Source organism: Cavia porcellus, unplaced genomic scaffold (genome assembly GCF_034190915.1).
Source record: "Cavia porcellus strain 051 isolate PalLab524CR breed Dunkin Hartley unplaced genomic scaffold, mCavPor4.1 scaffold_33, whole genome shotgun sequence".
In the NCBI taxonomy this organism is placed as follows: domain Eukaryota; kingdom Metazoa; phylum Chordata; class Mammalia; order Rodentia; family Caviidae; genus Cavia; species Cavia porcellus.
The window spans coordinates 14,880,583-14,898,281 of record NW_026947516.1 but is presented as its reverse complement, the minus strand read 5'-3'; the positions used below and the strand labels follow the sequence as shown (position 1 = coordinate 14,898,281).

At 42.2% G+C, this 17,699-nt stretch overlaps 2 protein-coding genes across 3 annotated transcripts in view; both read right to left on the bottom strand.

Moving 5' to 3' along the window:
- The window catches only part of Egfl6 (EGF like domain multiple 6), a 59,298-nt gene that overhangs the window by 6,155 nt on the left and 35,444 nt on the right, over window positions 1-17,699 (bottom strand). Inside the window, exons 8-11 of one of the 2 annotated variants that reach the window (XM_013144886.3) lie at window positions 12,342-12,668; window positions 11,211-11,291; window positions 7,302-7,406; window positions 4,670-4,935 (exon numbers count right to left, since the gene is read on the bottom strand). In XM_013144886.3, the coding sequence (XP_013000340.1) occupies window positions 4,670-4,935; window positions 7,302-7,406; window positions 11,211-11,291; window positions 12,342-12,668 (779 nt within the window). The remainder of the gene's footprint in view (window positions 1-4,669; window positions 4,936-7,301; window positions 7,407-11,210; window positions 11,292-12,341; window positions 12,669-17,699) is intronic. The other variant, XM_003463028.5, reaches the window with a different exon arrangement.
- LOC100717994 (eukaryotic translation initiation factor 4B-like) lies at window positions 910-3,458 on the bottom strand. The gene has a single exon (XM_063242710.1). The coding sequence runs from the start codon at window positions 3,441-3,443 to the stop codon at window positions 1,359-1,361; it is 2,085 nt and encodes a 694-aa protein (XP_063098780.1). The 5' UTR covers window positions 3,444-3,458; the 3' UTR covers window positions 910-1,358.

The following is a 17,699-nucleotide window of genomic DNA, read 5'->3' as shown; positions in this document are numbered from 1 at the left end:
AACAAACTAAACCCCCAGCTCCCCCAATTGAGGTTGTAAGAAAAGCTTCCATGTAACTGTCCCTATTTCTCTACTTATTCATCACCAAAGATCAACCTAGAGCATTCTGGTCTATAAAAAGGGTCAGAGCAGGAGGGAAGGAATGAATTAAAACACATCAAAGAACTGATTTTTTTTTTTTTTGAGAAAAGCAGTGATTCTTCATGTCACAGCATCCAGTGGCTGAGATAAAAAATGCCTAAGAGGCCGCATCTTTAGATCTAGAGACTAGTTTTAGGGAGGTTAGAGCAGCATGAAGAACATGAGATTGTTAGGAGTCTGAAAAAAAATTTTTTTTGTTTTGTTTTTTGAGCCAGTCTCATTATTATATAGTCCAGACTGGCCTTGAACTCACTTTGTAGCCCTCACTAGCCTCAAACTTGCAGCAATCTGCCTGTCTCAGCCTCCCAAGTGCTGGAATGACAGGTGTAGGCCACCATGCTGGGCCCTAAGAGTCTGGATGTGTTAAAGCTTCAAGGTTTCCAAAGAATGTAAATGTATTTAAACTTTCAGAAATGGTAAGAGAAAGGGCACAACCAAGACACAAGAATGGGAATTCCCATGACCCCTAAGTGCTTCCTGCTCTAGGAAATAACCATTCATGTGTTTATCAGGTCACACCACTTCCCCCTACTACCTGGTGCAAAATAATCCATCACCTCCCTAAATCTCTCCTCCAAGCACAACTTCCCCATTATTTTGGTCCCCAAGCAATTGTATTCTTCAGTGGCCTGTAGACACACTCTCATCTACCCCCCTAGGGGGTAAACACTAAAGGCATTTCCCCTAGGCTGGCTCCATCAACTCAGAATAAAAATAAGAGGAAGGGTTGGCAGCCTCCTGGAGACAAACAATTTGAAAGAGAAAATGTACCTTTCCAAGGATGGAAAATTTATTCAGATAATGCTTGAGAATTCATATAAGCCACAACAAGAATGAAAAGGTAGAAACCTCACTGTTCCTTATCCCTCCCCTACTGCTCAACCACTCCAGATATCATATCACTGTCATTACCATTTTTGCTAAATGGAGGCCCCTAGGCACTAATCACACAGGCAATTGCATGGTATCCTAAGAACACAACACAACTTTTCCATTAAAAAGCTGTAGTCTCTGTTTCTGACTATAATGGTGATTCTCCGGTTACTTCAATACTTTAAAAGGCTGCAGCAGCATGCAAAAGAATTTCATTTTAAAAAAAATTTAAGAAAAGTCTCCAGGAGATGGTGAGCTTTATTTTGCCTTGACTGGATAGAAGTTTGATTGGTCTTGAATTCCAGGCTGGAGAAAGACTAGGAGAAAGCACAGGATGTAGAGGTCTAGTCAGTGTAGTCTTCTCCTTCATTATCATCTTCACCATCCATGCCGAGAGCAGCATACTTGCTTGCAGAACTGAACTTGGAGGCTGGATTTTCCTCAAGTTTCTTTGGCTCAGGTGAAGATCTAGAGTCTTGATCCTTTTTGCCATCTTTCCTATCTGACTCCTTCCAAAGGTCTTTGTTCCCTCCATCTCCTGGACCACGGATGGAGTTCCCAGTTTGGCCTTTTTGGGTACTCATTCCATTATTTTCATCTTTCCTTGATGGTCCCTCCTCAGAAGGCTGAGCTGGAGCTAGTTTCCCCCCACCACTTGTAGGAGATTGGTGCTCTGTGTCTGAGCTCTGAGATCGAGCAGGAGCGTTAGAACTTCGCTTCACCCATGCATTCTCCTTCGGTGGAGGGGCTGGCATTACTTTTAGAGGCTGATCAGGTTTGGGAGGCTTACAAGTTGGAGAGTGACAGTCTTCCTCCTTACTGAGTGTTTCATTTTCTAGAGACTTCTCACTCTCTCTTCTTCGGGCATCCTGGTCTAACTTACTTCTGCCAGATGGGGCTGAGGTTCCAGTCTGTGATGATTCGCTTCCTGTCCTTGATCTTTCCTGTTCCTGAGTTTCTTCACTTCGCCAGCTTGGCTGTCTTTCCCAAGGCCGTCGTTCTAGTTTCGGCTCATCCAGCTGCCGTTGCAGCTTCTCCTGCTCTTTCTGTAGCCGTTCTTCCACTTCTCTTTCTCTGGCAGCCGTGTCAACAGGCTTTGCCCCTCCAAAGATAGAAGCTGCTCGACTGGACTGGGAGGTACTAGCAGAAGAATCATCTTCCTTAGGAGTACTCCGAGGCTTTAGGTTCAGTTTGGGTCTTTGGGGGGGACCTCTGTCATCACGTCTATAATCGTCCCGTGAGTAATCATCTCTGGAGCCCCAAGGTCGATCATCTCGTCTGTCATACCGGTCTTCATATCGGGCTCCTCCTCCTCTGTAATGATCATATCTACGGTACCCACTACCAAAGGCTCTTCTGCCACTGCCTATTCTGGAATCATAGCCTCTATCATAGTCTCTGCTGCCTCGGTCATCATATCGAACTCGGCCTTTATATCGATCCATACCCCGGCGTGGGCCATCCCGATAGCCATCTCTATCCCGATACCCATCACGGTACCGGTCTGGATCATAACGATCTCGATACTTGTCGCCAAAGCTATCATCACCTCTTCTTGGTGGATAGTCATCAAAGCTGTCTGTGGCAGGACGTGCCCTCCAGTCTGTGTCTGTTTTGTCAGAATGTCGATTTCTATCTCGCCAGAAAGAACGATCATCCCGGCCTTTATCCTGTGCTTGATCAGCAACATCCACTCGAATTCTCCTGTTACCTAGAGACTCTTCATTGAGACTCAGGGCACTGAGCAGGGAATCCAGGTCCTCAAACTCAGCATAACCAAAACCTTTCAACCTGTCTGGATTGCTGGGTTCACGTGGCAAACGCACTGCACGGATATTTAAGCCTCTAAAGAATTCCTTAATAGAGTCTTCTGTCACTTCATAGGGCAAGTTTCCTAGAAAAGCAGTGTAGGGTGGCGATTTGGGAAGACGGCTCCGGTCGATATTGGGTTCCCGAGCAGCTCGTGGAGCAGTGGGAAGGATGGAACGGTCAATTGGAGGTGCCCTATACACATCATCATCGTTACTGTGCCAAGGGGTTGAAACATCTCCTTCCAGGTCATCTGTTTCATCAGCCCAGCTGACTGGTTTGGGAACATAGGTGGTTCCTCCACCAGTCCCTCTATCCTCAGCCAGAAAGTCGGTTAGGGGGATAGTCTTCCCCTTCTTCTTCTTCTTTTTTGCTGAGGCCGCCATGTTGGGAGAGGGAGAGAGAACCCAAAGGACCCGGATGAGGCAATCACGTGATGATAGCGGGTGCGTCGTGGTAGGAGAATCTACAGTGAGAGGGGGCGGGGATGTGAGGACGCAGACAGGAGGCGGGGAGCCACAGTCTAGGTTTGTAAAGCGGCGCGAGGAGGTGGTGCCGGTCCCTGTGATTTTGACCCTTCCTTCTAAAGAAATAATTCCTGCGAAGGTCACCAGCCACATGTTGATAGTCAAACTCAACAAACAATTTCTTTTTATTTAATTTGTTCTTTCTCAGTGTTTCCATAAACCAACTTCTTTATGACTGTTTTATAGGCCTACCTCTGCAGTGAAGGATTAATTCAGCAGATCTGAGTTGTCTAAAACCTGTACATTCTAAAGAAAGTTGGGCCTGTGACTGGCTCCTGGAAGATAACATTTAACGTTGGAATATCACATCTGACAGATTACGATATTATTTACCTGAGACCTAGGGTCAAGCCAGATAGTTTATTCTAGCAATGCAATTTATGAAGACGATTTTTTTTGGGTCTTTTTTGATTTTATCGGTACCAGGGATCGAACTCACGACTGCCTGCTTGCAAGACAGGTGCTTATGCCGCTGAGCTAAATCCCCAGCCCCACAATGCAATTTATGGTGGGAGACTTGGATTACATGGTATCAAGCTGACCTCTGAAGAGTCTGGAGACCGACTAACTAGTCATCCACATCAGCAGATGCGGGGGCAGACCGACTGACTTCTTAACAAAAACTTTGAATACCAAGGCTTGGGTGAGTGTCCCTGGTGGGAATACTTGCTGAGTGTTGTCATGCATGGCTTCTGGCAGAACTAAGAGTTCCCATATGACTCTCCTGGGGGTGGAAAATTATAAGCTTGTGCCTGGTTCCTCTTGGATTCTGCACTATGTGCTTCTATCCTTTGCTTATTTTAATCTCTGTAAATTGGTATCATGAATAACAGCTTTTAGAGTTCTATGCAAACTTCTGGTGAATCACTGGATGTGAGTGTGATCTCGGAGACACCCCTTCTCCCCACCAGCAACAGGTACTTTCCCAGTTCAGTTAAAAAATAACATTTAAAAAATCATCCTCAGGCTACCATTTGTTACACCACACTCTGTGCACAGAATAAATGAACAAAACATTTTTTGTTTTTACCTCTTAAAGAATGTCCCAACTGGTATGGGAGGAAGCTGGCAAGAGGAGCCAGGCACAAAAACACAGGTCTTTTCCATGGAACATGATATGCATGCATCTGACAAGTATTGGCATTAGTTGTATTGATTAACCTCTTTGCCTATTTTACTCCGCAATGGAAGGTCTTTAATTATAGGAGGAATGTATTCATCTTTATGTCTCCAGTGCCTAGGTACTTCAGTGTTTTGTTTTGTTCATTAAGCCACTGAAAAAAATGTACGTATCTACTTTAACCATTTTTTCCACTTACACTTTTGGTAGCATCAATCCCTTGATGCAACTGAATTTTTCCTGTCTTCCACTTTTCATCCTCACTCTTGGTCTCTTCCCATGCCAGTGCATTGTTACTGTTTTTTACAAACACGCGAAGTTTCCCTACTTTGTCTCCTGCCAACCGGTAATCGAAGAGCAAGCAGAAGTTGCTTTGGGGCTGCAGGTTTGGGAGGAGAAGTTTCAATCGTCCGATGTCCTTCCTGTGCCCAGCCAAGGCCGGAACTGTCATGTAATAGCCAACAGCTTAAGAGAAGAAAAAAATGCAATTAATAAGGCCACTATAAAGGGTTTGGCTTTTCTATATGAAATAGGTATAAAAATAAACAATAGTGTCCCATAGGGAAAGCTGAAGATCTTTACATTTTGAACACAGGGAAAAAATATTCATTCTAAAATGGATTTTAGGGATTACACAGTTGAAATCCTTTGTCATTTAGAAAGGGAAATTGAAGGTCAGAGAAATGGGGGAATTTGTCCACAATCACAAAGCTTGGAGTAGCAGATATGGGGTAAGAATCTAATTAAATAGGCCTTTATCACTGCAGGTAATTTGCAGCTAATAAGGACCTTATGTTCCAGAACTTTATTTCCACCTTGATTGTTGGACTCTTGAAATGCAGTACCCCACTGAGCCAGTGATCTGCCCAGTGGCCAGCTTCTTAGGTGGGCCCATAAACTGGTGTTTAATCTACAACACACCTGGATTTATCCTGATGGTTTCATGTACCTCAATTACCATGTTCAAAGTGTCGCTCTGAGATCTGACTTAGAATGCCTGAAAATCTTCTAAGACTATTTTAACCTACGGGAGTAGACTTCTGTTTATCTCCAATCTTCTGATTGTGGTTTTGATGAACCTGAGCAACAACTCCTGCAGACTGGGGTCTGAGGAAGTGGAGAAGAAGGTGGAATTCCTATAAAAACTTAGGAGGATGACATTGAGGTTGGGCTGGAATCTTTTAGTGCAGTTCCCACAGACACTTGCAGAACCTAATGCCTTAGTTTTCACTGGACTCAAACACTGTCAGGTCTTTTCCAGCTAGTAGAGCCATTAGATTCAGCAAGTTGAAATACAGCATGCCCAGTGGGGCTTAAATTTCAGATGAACAATATGTTTAAGACATACTAAAAAGTAGTCATTGCTTCTCTGAAACTTAGACCTCCTATACAGAAACTGTATCAGCCACACTCTTCTGTGAATCACTCTTCCAGCTAAATCTCACTTTGAGCTGTCTAAGGTTTATCCCTTTAATAATACTGATTGATCTCGTTTCTTTCCCATATTTAACTCTGTAGAGAAAGAAAGACTTACCTAGAGAGGAGGTGCAGGAAGGGAGAGTGTATGACTTGAGTGATGGAGAAGCTGAAAACTCCAGGATTATTGTGGATTGGGTGCTTGTAAATAGGAGACTTCCCACTGATGGGACACTCAATGTAACACATTGCTGCCTGTGTGAGCTGTCAAGATCTCAAGATAACATGTGGCCTCCCAGTGTGATACAGCTCTTTTAGACATAAATTTAGAGAAGCTTCAGGAAGAAAAAAGGAACTCAGCTTAGTTATCAACAAGGTAGCTTCTCAAAGATGTGTTGTGTCCAACTGGTTAAATGTGCCCTGTGTTCATCCTGAATCTTCAGTTATAGTTCTATTTGCACAACTGCCAGTGGGATAATGCATCCCTTCTACCCTAGGCCCACACTTTAAAGAATTTCTTTGGAGATATTCAAGTTTTCTAGTTGTATGTAAAGGCTTCAAAGGAAAGACTCAGAGAAAAATTAATTCCAAGGAAGGATGTAGAAGAATCTTTTAGCTGAAGGCCGATCCTATATATCTCCAAAGTTGATTGGTAAAGAATTGAAGTCCCTGAGATGTAACAGTTGACCTTAGTTGTATAGTCAGCTTTAGGAGAGAGGAATTTGATAAGTGCTCCTAATGGCTCTGCAAGAAGGACACTCTACCTGAGAGGAAAGCTTGAACTCATCAACAGTGGTGAAGAAGGCAGCAGAAAGGCAGTAAGTAAGCACATGGCTCAGAGCTGTGTTTGAGGAAACTCTAAGATCAGGGGCCCAGAAAGAGATCTTTCAGCAACTGAAGAGAAAGTTCGGTCCAGGAGTTCAAGCTGCTGACTTGACACTCAATGTAGCGACACCCTCAAGTCAATTTGAGGCCAAAGGGAGGGGGGACTCTAGTAAAACTCTCAGTTTAGAAAGATGTCATGTTTCAAGATTTACTTTCTCTGGAAGAACAAAATGAAAACTATAGAGCACCACTGCTTGGTAAACTGGGCCAAAAGAACAGCTTCCTCCTGCCAGCACTCCTAAGCTTCACATGACTCCATGCATCTTTCTCTCTCAGAAACAGGAAGATACATATAGAAGAGGTTTGCTGCCACATCATTTGTGGGGGCAGGTAGGTGAGAGGAGATTAAAGAGGGAATATATGCTGGACTGAGTTTGCTATCCATCAGGGAGAACTTGAAGGTCTACAGTTTTTAAAAAATGACAAACAACATTGACCTGAGGAGTGACAGGAATAATAACCCTCCGTCACTGAGAAGCCTTCTTTCCCTTTGTCACAGTATAGAATATGAAATAGTGAAACCTAAATACCATTATCTCGATCAGCAGGATTCCAGTCAAAATCATCTTCTCTGTCTTGTTTCCAGTCACACACTCCGTTATCAAAGCTGCAGTCAGCAGAGATATTTAAACCTGCTTTAAAAAGAGCATATTTCATAACCATGAAGAGCAGTAGAAATATAACTAAAATTTGGAGCTTTGGAGGGAAATGTTATATTTTTAGATGTGTAGAGTATAGATCAGTGGTGGTGAACCTGTGGCACGCATGCCACAGTGGGCTGTTTGTGTCATTGAAAGGTCTAAGGGGTTCATTATCACTGGTAGAGATTAATGCAGCTGAAATGCCCTTAGGAAAAATGCCACACTAGATAACCTGTTTTGAGTTAAATCTTTGAGGTCATTCTCAACAAATTATGTTTTAATCTTATGAAACAAAAATGAAAACAAAAAAATCTGTGCTTTTTAAAAGACTAAGTAAAGAGCAAGACCTCCTTGAGCAAAGCAAAACAAGCAATATAACCAATTGATCATAAAATTTAGCCAGGAATATAAATTCTCCTTTACATAAATAAACAAGTAAAGACCTTGCCAGAACTTTCTAGATGATTTATCATATACGACGTTTCACGTAGTACATGACACATGAGTTATCAACATTCTTGTAGTACATCATGTTTTTTGTTTGCTGGATCATATGATGTTTTGACATTTGGGGGATTTTACAGACTTCTCCATCAGGGCCAGCTAAATTGAGAACATGTCTCCTCGTAAAGAAACCATGGTCTTTATCTAATTCGCATGTACTGTTATGGTTTGGATCTGAAATGACTTCCAAAGGCCACATGGTATAGGATTGTTTACCACCCTGGTGCCTATTGGGAGGTGGGGCTTATTGGGAAGAGGTGAGTCACCAGGATGGGTTATGGTGGGGCGGGATGGGGCATTCCTTTGAAGGGAATATTGGGACCTGGGCTCCTGTCCTCCCTTTCAGCTTCCTGGCCATTGTAAGGTGAGCAGCTTTGCTCTACCATCCACTCCTCACCAATATGTTCTGCCTCACCACAGGCTCAAAGTGATGAGGGCCAAGTAACCATGGACTGAAACTTCTGAAACTGTGAGCACAATAAATCTTTCCTGCATGCAAGCCGATGGCCTCAGGTATTTTGTCACAGTGACAGAAAACTGTCAAACACACACACACACACACACACACACACACACACACACACACACAGAGTCAGTATTTCCCCTGCCCTAAATCATCTCAGTGCTAGGTATCAGGCAGGTTAGGGGCAGAGTCTGTTCCCCAAGGCCTTCTGCAGTTATCCAGACCCCTGGCCATAACCTGATGCTTCTTCTCCTGGGACCCTGTGTGGCATATTGTGCACCCTTCTCTTAGGAAATGTGATTAATAAATCCCTCTTTCAATGCCTTTGGCCTCTCCATGTCGCTTAGTCACTTTCAACAATTAAAACAAATGATGTACTAAATGACAAAACCTTTTTCTTTCTTTACTTCAGAATCCCAACATTCCAGTTAGAAATTTGCCATCAGCATGTTGGATCAACTGAGTGGACATGCTGCCAGTCTCTACATTGCTTATGGGTTCTTTATGGCAGAATGACTACTTTGTTGAGATGTAGTGGAGAAATATCTTTGCAGAGTCAGTTAGTGTAGGTTTGAGGCTAGCTGTTCTGGTTACTTTTATGTAGATCAGAGGCTGACAAACTGACAACCTGGCCTATTGCCCATTTTTCTAAGGTTTCATCAAAGCACACCTGCTCATTCATCTCCATACTGTCCATGGCTGCCTTTGTGCTCTAAGGACAGAGCTGAGCAGGTGCTGTCAACACCATGGGGCTCACAGAGCATAAAATATTTACTACCTGGCTCTTCCCAGAGAAGCATTTGCTAACTCCTGATGTAGATATCAAAAAATAGCACCGTGAAAAAGGAAGATTGAGAAACTTATCAAAAATGAATTTTGTGACTTTTAGCTATTTATGCTGAGGAATAAAGGAAGGGGGAAAATTCAAAAGCAGCTGATTTTGATCATTTCTATTTGCCAAATATTTCAGAAATATTATGTTATTTGATTTGATTTTTCAAAAATGTTTATCATCAAACCCAATTTCAGGAAAGTAAAACTGAGGTTCAGAAGTGACTTGTCCACATTTTGCAGATGTTTAGTGCTGAGATTGAACCTGAGTCTCCAGTTAGACTGGAATCGAGGGCTGTCTGTTCTGTATACACCTTAACAAGCACAACCTACTCCTTTTCTTATTTCTCTTTCTCCTTCACTCCCCATTTTTACCTCTGTTATCAAAGATAATTTTAGTTCCAATTTTCACATGAAAAAATGACAATTCTTGCTTTCAGTCATCAATATTTTTTATGAGTGCTTTCGTAGTTTGAGGTATTGGTGTTGCCATCCCAAAATCAATGGAACATCACTTTTTCAGTTGGTTTATGTGGTGGCACATTTATCCCAAACTCCCTCCTCCTGCTCTTCAGTGCACAATTAATGGGGCATGTAAAGTGAGATAATGGGGTATTACATAGCTAACCTATCCATAAAGAGGTAAAACTCAAGACTTTGGTCTCTTGAGCATATTTGCTCATTAGCATAACAATGATCTGCAAAATGCTTTCAAATCCTTTCTCTGGTTTAACCCATGCCAGCCTTAAAGTAGATGCTGTTGGTGCCACGCCAACATCTGTCAGTACTTAGGTTCCCTGGTAGGCATGTGGCTCTTTAGTGCAATTACAGCTCTGGGTGTGCGGGTGTTGTGGGGCTGGAGCATTCTCGGCCCAAGCCAGGTGTGCTAGAATGCTGGTGATTTCTTTCCCTGGGGACAGCCCTCAAGCAGAGATGGACAGAAAATGCTAGACAGATACTTCTGTTTCCTTGCCTTTGGGTGGGACCAGTAAGTGCTGGGGTTGGATGTGAACTGGAGTCCCACTGGAATCCAGGAGCTCTCCTGCCTTGCAGAAGAGCTAAGTGGGATGCAGGTCCACTTCCCACAGTGATGCCCTTCCCTGCTTTCACAGGAGGCAATGTGTGCCGGAGACTTAGCAGCACTCCCTCAGAGCGGCCTTCAGTCAAGCTCATACAGGACTTGGTGCATGTACTCTAGGTCCCTAAGGCCTCCTGTAGGATCATTCTGAGCTTTGTGGGCTACACTGTCTCACAGACTTCCCCAATGGGACTGAGCTCTGGGTCTCTACCGTGGAAATATGCCTGGTAACATACCCTTTTGTTGACTCCTTCTCTCCCCATTTCACTTCTCTGTACCCATCCATTGTTTCCAGAGTCATTACCTCCATAAGCCACTGGCACCCAAGTTCTTGTCTCGGGTCTATTTCCAAGAAAACCAGTCTAAGCACCTAAGAGAGGAGTGTTGCTCTCATGAGTGAAAGCAATAGAGTAAGTATGTCTAAGTGACTTGCTCAAGGCAAAGAGCAAGCAAGAGAGTCTGAGTGCACACTAGAGCCTTCTGACTGGGACTGAACCTCCCCACACACACTCCTTACTCAAGGACTGCTGAGATCACGAGGCTGTGGCCAAGGGCAGCGTTTTCCACTTTCTGTGCTCCATTAAGAATCATGGAATAAAAAGTAAAGTAAAAAGCACAATCAGTCTGGGGATTCCAAGGGGCCCAAATAGTTCCTTACATACACTTAGTGAGTTGATGTTCTATCCACATAGAATGCTTGCCTCAACTTGGGAGCAACAGAGAGAAGAAAACATTACAGCATTGTAATTACTGGTACTAATCACGCAAAGGCCTATTATTTTAATCCTGGTACTGTGCATCATGAGGCAATGACTTTTTCCTTGGGCTTTTATGTATGCAGCAGTAATTCAAAAACAACCACCTCATCCTAGGAAGAAATGAAAACGACATGGGGCAGTGAGTGCGAGAAAGCTTTATTTACCTTTGTATTCCAGTCTGGAACTCAGCGTTTTTCTTGGGACCAGATCCAGACCCAAATTACCTGCTTCATTCACCTTAGGAGCTGATAAAGAACACTTGATCAGTTAAGAAAAACTTATACCCCTATATGCTGTGAAGGAATAAATCCAATGCCTGAGAAAGCAGGCCTTATCATGGATTGCAATCACAGCGAGTATTCTAGCAGTGTCCCCCTGCCATTTCCAAGTCATTCACATTGGTGCCAGCGTACCAGTTTAGAACATCTTTTTCTAGAGGTTCTCTTAGTGAGCTAATTGTTTACACACATCCCTTCTCACCAGTTTCCAGAGCTGTACTTCCTGCAGACTTTCAAGGGAGCTAACATCACTGGTATGCTATTACTTGTACTGGTGAGCCTGTGTCTACTTGTCCTTTGGTTTATTCCAACTGACATTTGTACATATGGTCACCAGTCACTGAGCCAAGAACAGACGTGGCAAAATATTAGAGGGAGCAACAGGAGATGGCAACGGAGTCTTCAAGTTGAGATCCAGGTTGAGTCAACATGGAAACTTCCTGAAGGGGCTAAGACTTATGGTGGATTCTGCACAGCAACCAATGAAAAGAGGAAATTGGTGCTTACCTAGTTCATGCAGAGAATTTAAACTCTGCCTTAGCACTTTTCCCCTTCTGGTTTTCTTTTTTGACTTTTAAAGGCATAACCGCACAACTGTGCCATTTTCATAGAGCTGGGCTGTGACAACTGACTTTGAGAAGTGAAAAGGTGGAGCCTGGTAGATCCACACAGTGACAGTCTCTCTGATGCGGGGTGCCTGACAGCCAGACAGCTGTGCTTTCAGGACCAGCAAGCTTCCCATGCTGTCAGAGGAATGGGGGAGCTACACCAAACAAACGCGAAGCACCCAGGTGAGGGAACAGGATTTGGCCTGCTTGTTTCCCAGAGCAGCAGGTTGGGTTTGGCACCTGCAGAAGGTATTCATCTCTAGGCCTCGCACTGAGAGATGCCTGCTTCTTAGTGTGTAAGCCCCAACCCATTTTACTTAAAGTGTGAAACTATCTAGTTTTCCACTTGTCAGGAGGAAGCACAATTCATCCTTCATGAAATGTATAAAATAACAAATGTGATACTCACAAAACACATCTCCTCGGAGGCTTCGCTCCTGCTCCACGTCATTCTTCAGGGCCTTCTCTTCACTTTTCTCTTCCTTGAGTCCCTCTTTGAGTTTTTCTCTATTCCCTTTCTTGTCTCCAGGGGAGTTCCCACCCCTGTGAAGACTCTCTTCATAATTGATGGGCTCTGAGGTAGCCTTAGGGGCGCGAGTCCCAGTGGGTCTTGGGGTGACATTTTTCATTTTTATCTTCTTTTTCATGCTGTTTTTGTGAGCAAGCAACTTCTTAATCCTGTCTTTGATGGTCCCAGGCACTCTGGAGACTTCCCTTACAGAATTTTCAGGGATAACTGAAACAAAAAGTAAATAATTGAGAAGTACCAGTAATTAGTGGCTGACAAATAGGTCACTATTAAACAGCAGAACACATTGGAAGCGCTGTAAGTTCGTGCTTCCAGAATCAACCCATACGAGGCTCCACCATGTGAGATTTTTAGGAAGCTATATTTGCATCTGTTTTGAGCAGCTCTAATGTTATGGTGGTTACCTTCACTACTTTTTGTTAAACACTTCCATGTTGCTTCAGAAACTAGTAAAATACCTGCTGCTACTCAATTGCACTACAGATCTCAAAGCAATGGAGTTTTTCCAAGGCCCTCTAATATTTCTGCTTTCATGTTGGCACCAGCCTGATATTGTCTAAGGAACTCCAGGAGTTTGTTCAAATTTGATATTCAAACAATATAGCCAGGCAGCATTAAGTTGAACCATATAAATTGTCGGTAATGTGCTGTTTGTGACCTACGAACATGGTGGCTTCCGGTTCACTGTACACAAACTTGATATCCTTTCCTCCCACTTTCTCCTCTTTAAGTGCTTAAAACTCAATCAACCACTATTTAAACCTAAATGATTTCATTTATTGAATTTTTATAGAACCTTTTATATATACTATTTTATATCCACTTCCTACTTGTGGCCATGAAATTAAGTTGCTTTTAAAATCATACATCTAGATTGACAGGAGTCAGGGACTCCTAGCCTGTAGTGAGTCAGGGACTCTGGGGAGGGGGTAATGTTAGTGTAGAAGAACTGAAAAGGTAGAACAAGGTCATTAATCTCAATATTCTTGTTTTGTAGCTGGGGCAACTACGTAATGGTAAGTGACTTGCCCAAAGTCACTCAGCAGCTGGGAGTAGAGCTAGGACTGAGAGTCAAGCATATGAATGGCTCTTTTCCTGATTCTCCTGTATTCTTGCTTTCAGGGTTACTTTTCCCTATATTGGTTCTCTATCCATAGGCCTCAAGGTCTATGATTCAAAGATACATGTCCTTCTTCTAGGCATATACATAATAATTAAGAATATCTAATAGGTGTGGAAAAGTAACAGTTTAAAAAATTAAAAACATTGATCTTTAAAAACCTAATAAATTTTCCTGTTATAACACCTATAGGTATGAGCTGGTCTAACGCTAAGCAGAGGGTTTGTAAACACTTGGGTCAATGCACTCAAATCTCCTGCTTGGATATAGGTTAGACTTTAGAGGAAATTGAGAGAAGGAAGAAGACATCATTTCTGATGCTTAAAGTAATACTATAAAAATTGTGTTGGGATTTTATTAGGATTTTTTTCTTGGCAATGCTTTACTCTCTTCTCCTGCTTTGTTCCTTCTTTGTCATTTGCCTCACTCAATCTGTATCAAAGTAGTAGAAACATAAACAAAGAAACATTAACAATATTTTGAATAATCAAAAGAAAATGCTTTGAAAATAAATATGCTCTTAATTAGTACATTCCTTTGACATCGATCTAAGGGTCAGTAGGACAAAAGTGCAACTTTTTTATTTTCAGTGAAATGTCCTGGTTATTTATCACTGTGACAACCTGTACTTATAAGTTGAAATCAAGCAGTACTCACAGGAGTAATGCATCATTACTCACGTTCCTGACCTTCATGGGGTCTCTTGAGCTCCTTTGCCACAGGTTGCACGTTCAGCTTTGATTATAATGTGCTGGTCACACATCGACCTTTCTCTGGAGGCCCCACTGTGTAATTCTGTCTAAGGTCCTCTGAATCATATCCCAGTACTCAGCATGAAAAATTAACAGGAAACACTCATTCCCTGCAAATTAGCTTTGTGCAATCACTAACATAAAACCTTTAATAAATAATGAGGAGAGGATTTGAGCTTACAACAGGCAATCCTAAACATCTGCTTTTAGTTTTTCACTTTGAAGTTTCAAATTTTCATATCAAAAAAAGAAACAAACCCATCAAAGCACCATAACCTTTGTATCAACAATTTCATTCCCTTCATATGCAAAGAGAAAGCCAAAGCTGAACAAAAATAAAACTGCAGTCTATTGATATACATAACTGGATTCAGTTTTATCACTTGATATGTATGACTGATGAGTTTTCGAAATTCTTAATTATTGCATCATTTCTTTGGGAATATGAACATACGGGAGGAAGTTACAGTAGAAAATCTTTGGTATGTTTGAGAACTCAGACACACAAACAAGGAGTGCCAAAGTCTTCAGGTCATGGGCCAGTTTTGAAGTTTATATTTTGGGGGAGGGAATAGAGATTTTTGTAAATACCTGCTATGTCTACAACATTTACCTATCCGAAAATCTTGATTTTAATTTCACATCTTTGGGGTAAGGCTTTATTAATGGAGATCACTGTTAAGTGAGATTTTCCTACCTAGGAGGAATATGACTTTGACCTTCGTTCACTTGTTGTTAGACCACTATCATCTGCTAAGAAAAACGTTCCCAAGATCTGAGGTGAGGTCTCGCTCCTGGGAGGTCAGGCTTAACCATGGTGGAGGATCTATTGAATTGTGGGACCCAGGGAGCTAGAGTTGACCCCTTTAGATGAACATGTCTTCATTCTGTACGGATCATTTCATTTAATCATCAAAATAATATTCCTATTTTGCAGACAAAGAAACTGAGGCACTGAAAGGATAAATCATTTATATTCAGTCCACAGGCGGGAAGCCAGGGGATCTGGGAGTCAAGCTAAAGTAATCTGATCCCAAAAGCTGTGCTCCTGGTAGCTCAGTGACACAGTTTCATTTTCTAAATTGAGTGTTACTCCCCTAATTGGGTTTTATCTAAGTTTTTAATTTCTTGGGATGAAATATAGCTGCTGTCAAACCAAGACCAAACTGTCTAGTGGTGTATTACTAAGACTCGTGTATCCTAGAAGAGTTAAAAATAGACATACTTACAGGGAAGGTGCCTTTTCCCTTGGGTACAGGTGGTGTAGTAATATTACTACAGTGCAGAGTCCGGATTCTCAAAACAACAAGCTCATGAGAAAAGCCACATAGCAGGGGTAGGGTGTAGCTCAGTGGCAGAGTGTTTCTCTAGCGCGTGCAAGGCCCTGGGTGTTATCCCCAGCATCATCCAAAAAAATTGTGCCATCAATGCTTTATATCGTATAATAGCAATTCATGGGCAGATGAATCTATTTCAACATGCTTTATGATGCTGAATGTTAATTGAAAGCAATTCTCTTATTTTTGTTTTTATAACTTGTTTTTACAAACATAAGAGCAGACTTTTTAGTGTCCTTTAAGTAATAGGTTTGTTAAAATTGATTTTCAGCAGAAATATGGTCATTTATTTCACAGAGAATGAAAGCAAAAAGGAAAAGGGCTGGACAACAAGTGAAAGACTCAAAGATAGTTTTTTCCTTTAAATAAACATTCTAGTGAAAGACTAAAGAAATACTTCAGCTGCAGAATGGATAAATAACAAAATGCTGTTTGCACATGTCAAAAAGAACAGTAAATTTGAGGTTTCAAGGAATAAAGAAAGTTTTGTTTTACCCCTAAATATATTTAGAGTTGTATGCTCAAGGAAAAACGGAAGTTTTCTTGACAAAAGAAATATTTGTGAAACCACCACCACCACCACCACCGAGGCATGGTGACGTACACCAGTAATTCTGGCACTTGGGAGGCTGAAGCAGGAGAATCTATGTGAGTTGTAAGCCACCCTGAGATACAGTGAGTTCAAAGCCAGACTATACTAATTGCGAGATCCTGTCTCACAACAAACAAACAAACAAACACAGGCAAAAATGAAGAAGAAAAAATGTTTGTCTTAATGTGAAATTTTAATTTCAAAGCATTGGGTTACTATACAGAAGACACGGGCTGCATACTGTGACCCAGTGGCATGCTGAAAGCAGTTGTTTTCCTGGGGGCATGAATAACACACTATTGTGGCCCAGGGATCAAAGGATGAGGAAGATGACTCCAGGTTTACTCTTGGAAATTTTTTCTAATGTCTTCAGTTCTTAGACCTGGGGGTAGAGGGAGGGCACGTGGAAGTGAGGTTTCCACTTAGAGTAAGAGGTGTCTTCCCTAGGGTGCTACTATGTGTCACAGCATTTTTGCATTTGCCTTTATAGCATTTTAGAGCTGAATAGCTGGCTCTTAACAGAAGATTGAAATGGTACTAATAACAGTAACTACAGCTAACTTTTTGAGCATCTACTATATACCCAGTAGAACTAAGCTCTCTCATTTAACCCTCATGATGAACTTTGGGAAGAGGCATTTGTCTTAGTGTTGAGCAGAGCCTGAGACAAGGATTTGGGTGCACGTGGTTTATTTGAGAGGTGATTCCATGAGGCACAAATAGAGGAGAGGGCACAGTGAGACAGGAAGAGAGAAAAGCCAAAAGATGGTGTCTTGATAGGGAGGTAATCACTGTGGGTAACTGGGGCTCAGTCCCACTAGGAACATCTGGGATCCAATGTAGAACACGCCCTAGAATAGCTCTACCGTCAGAAGGGGAAGGCAGGGTGTCTATCCAGAGATGCCTGTCCCACACTGGTTGAAGGTTTCCCTCAGCTGTCAACTGCCCCCCGCCCCCCCGTGTCTGGGCTGCATCAGGGTGCTGAGTTCTCTTTCAGACAGAGCTCTGATTCTCATGCTTATAGCAGCACAACTTGTACTAGCTAAATCTTGGAAACTGCCTAGATGCCCCACAACAGATGAATAGTTAAAGAAAATGTGGCATTTACACACAGTGAAGTACTGCTGTGCCATAAGGAAGGATAAATTTGGGTAATTTGTAGGAAAATGGGTGTGCCTTGATGCCATGTTAAGTGAAATGAATCAGACACACAAGCTTCAATATCCAATGGTTTCTCTTTTATGAATAATTCAAAGGATAGTTAATTAAAGAGGAAAAACAAAAGATAGGTACTAAGGAACAGGATAGATCTTCAGTAAATAGGAAAGGGGACCAAGCCATGGAAAGAGCGGGGAAGAATGGGGGCAAAGATCCTAAAAAGAATGAAGACGTGTTATGCACATGTACCAACTCCCCACGAGGAATATAATCATTATA

What these genes read in the sequence shown, in the direction of transcription:
- LOC100717994 (XM_063242710.1), bottom strand. Translation starts at nt 3,443, where the DNA reads ATGTGGCTGGTGACCTTCGCAGGAATTATTTCTTTAGAAGGAAGGGTC.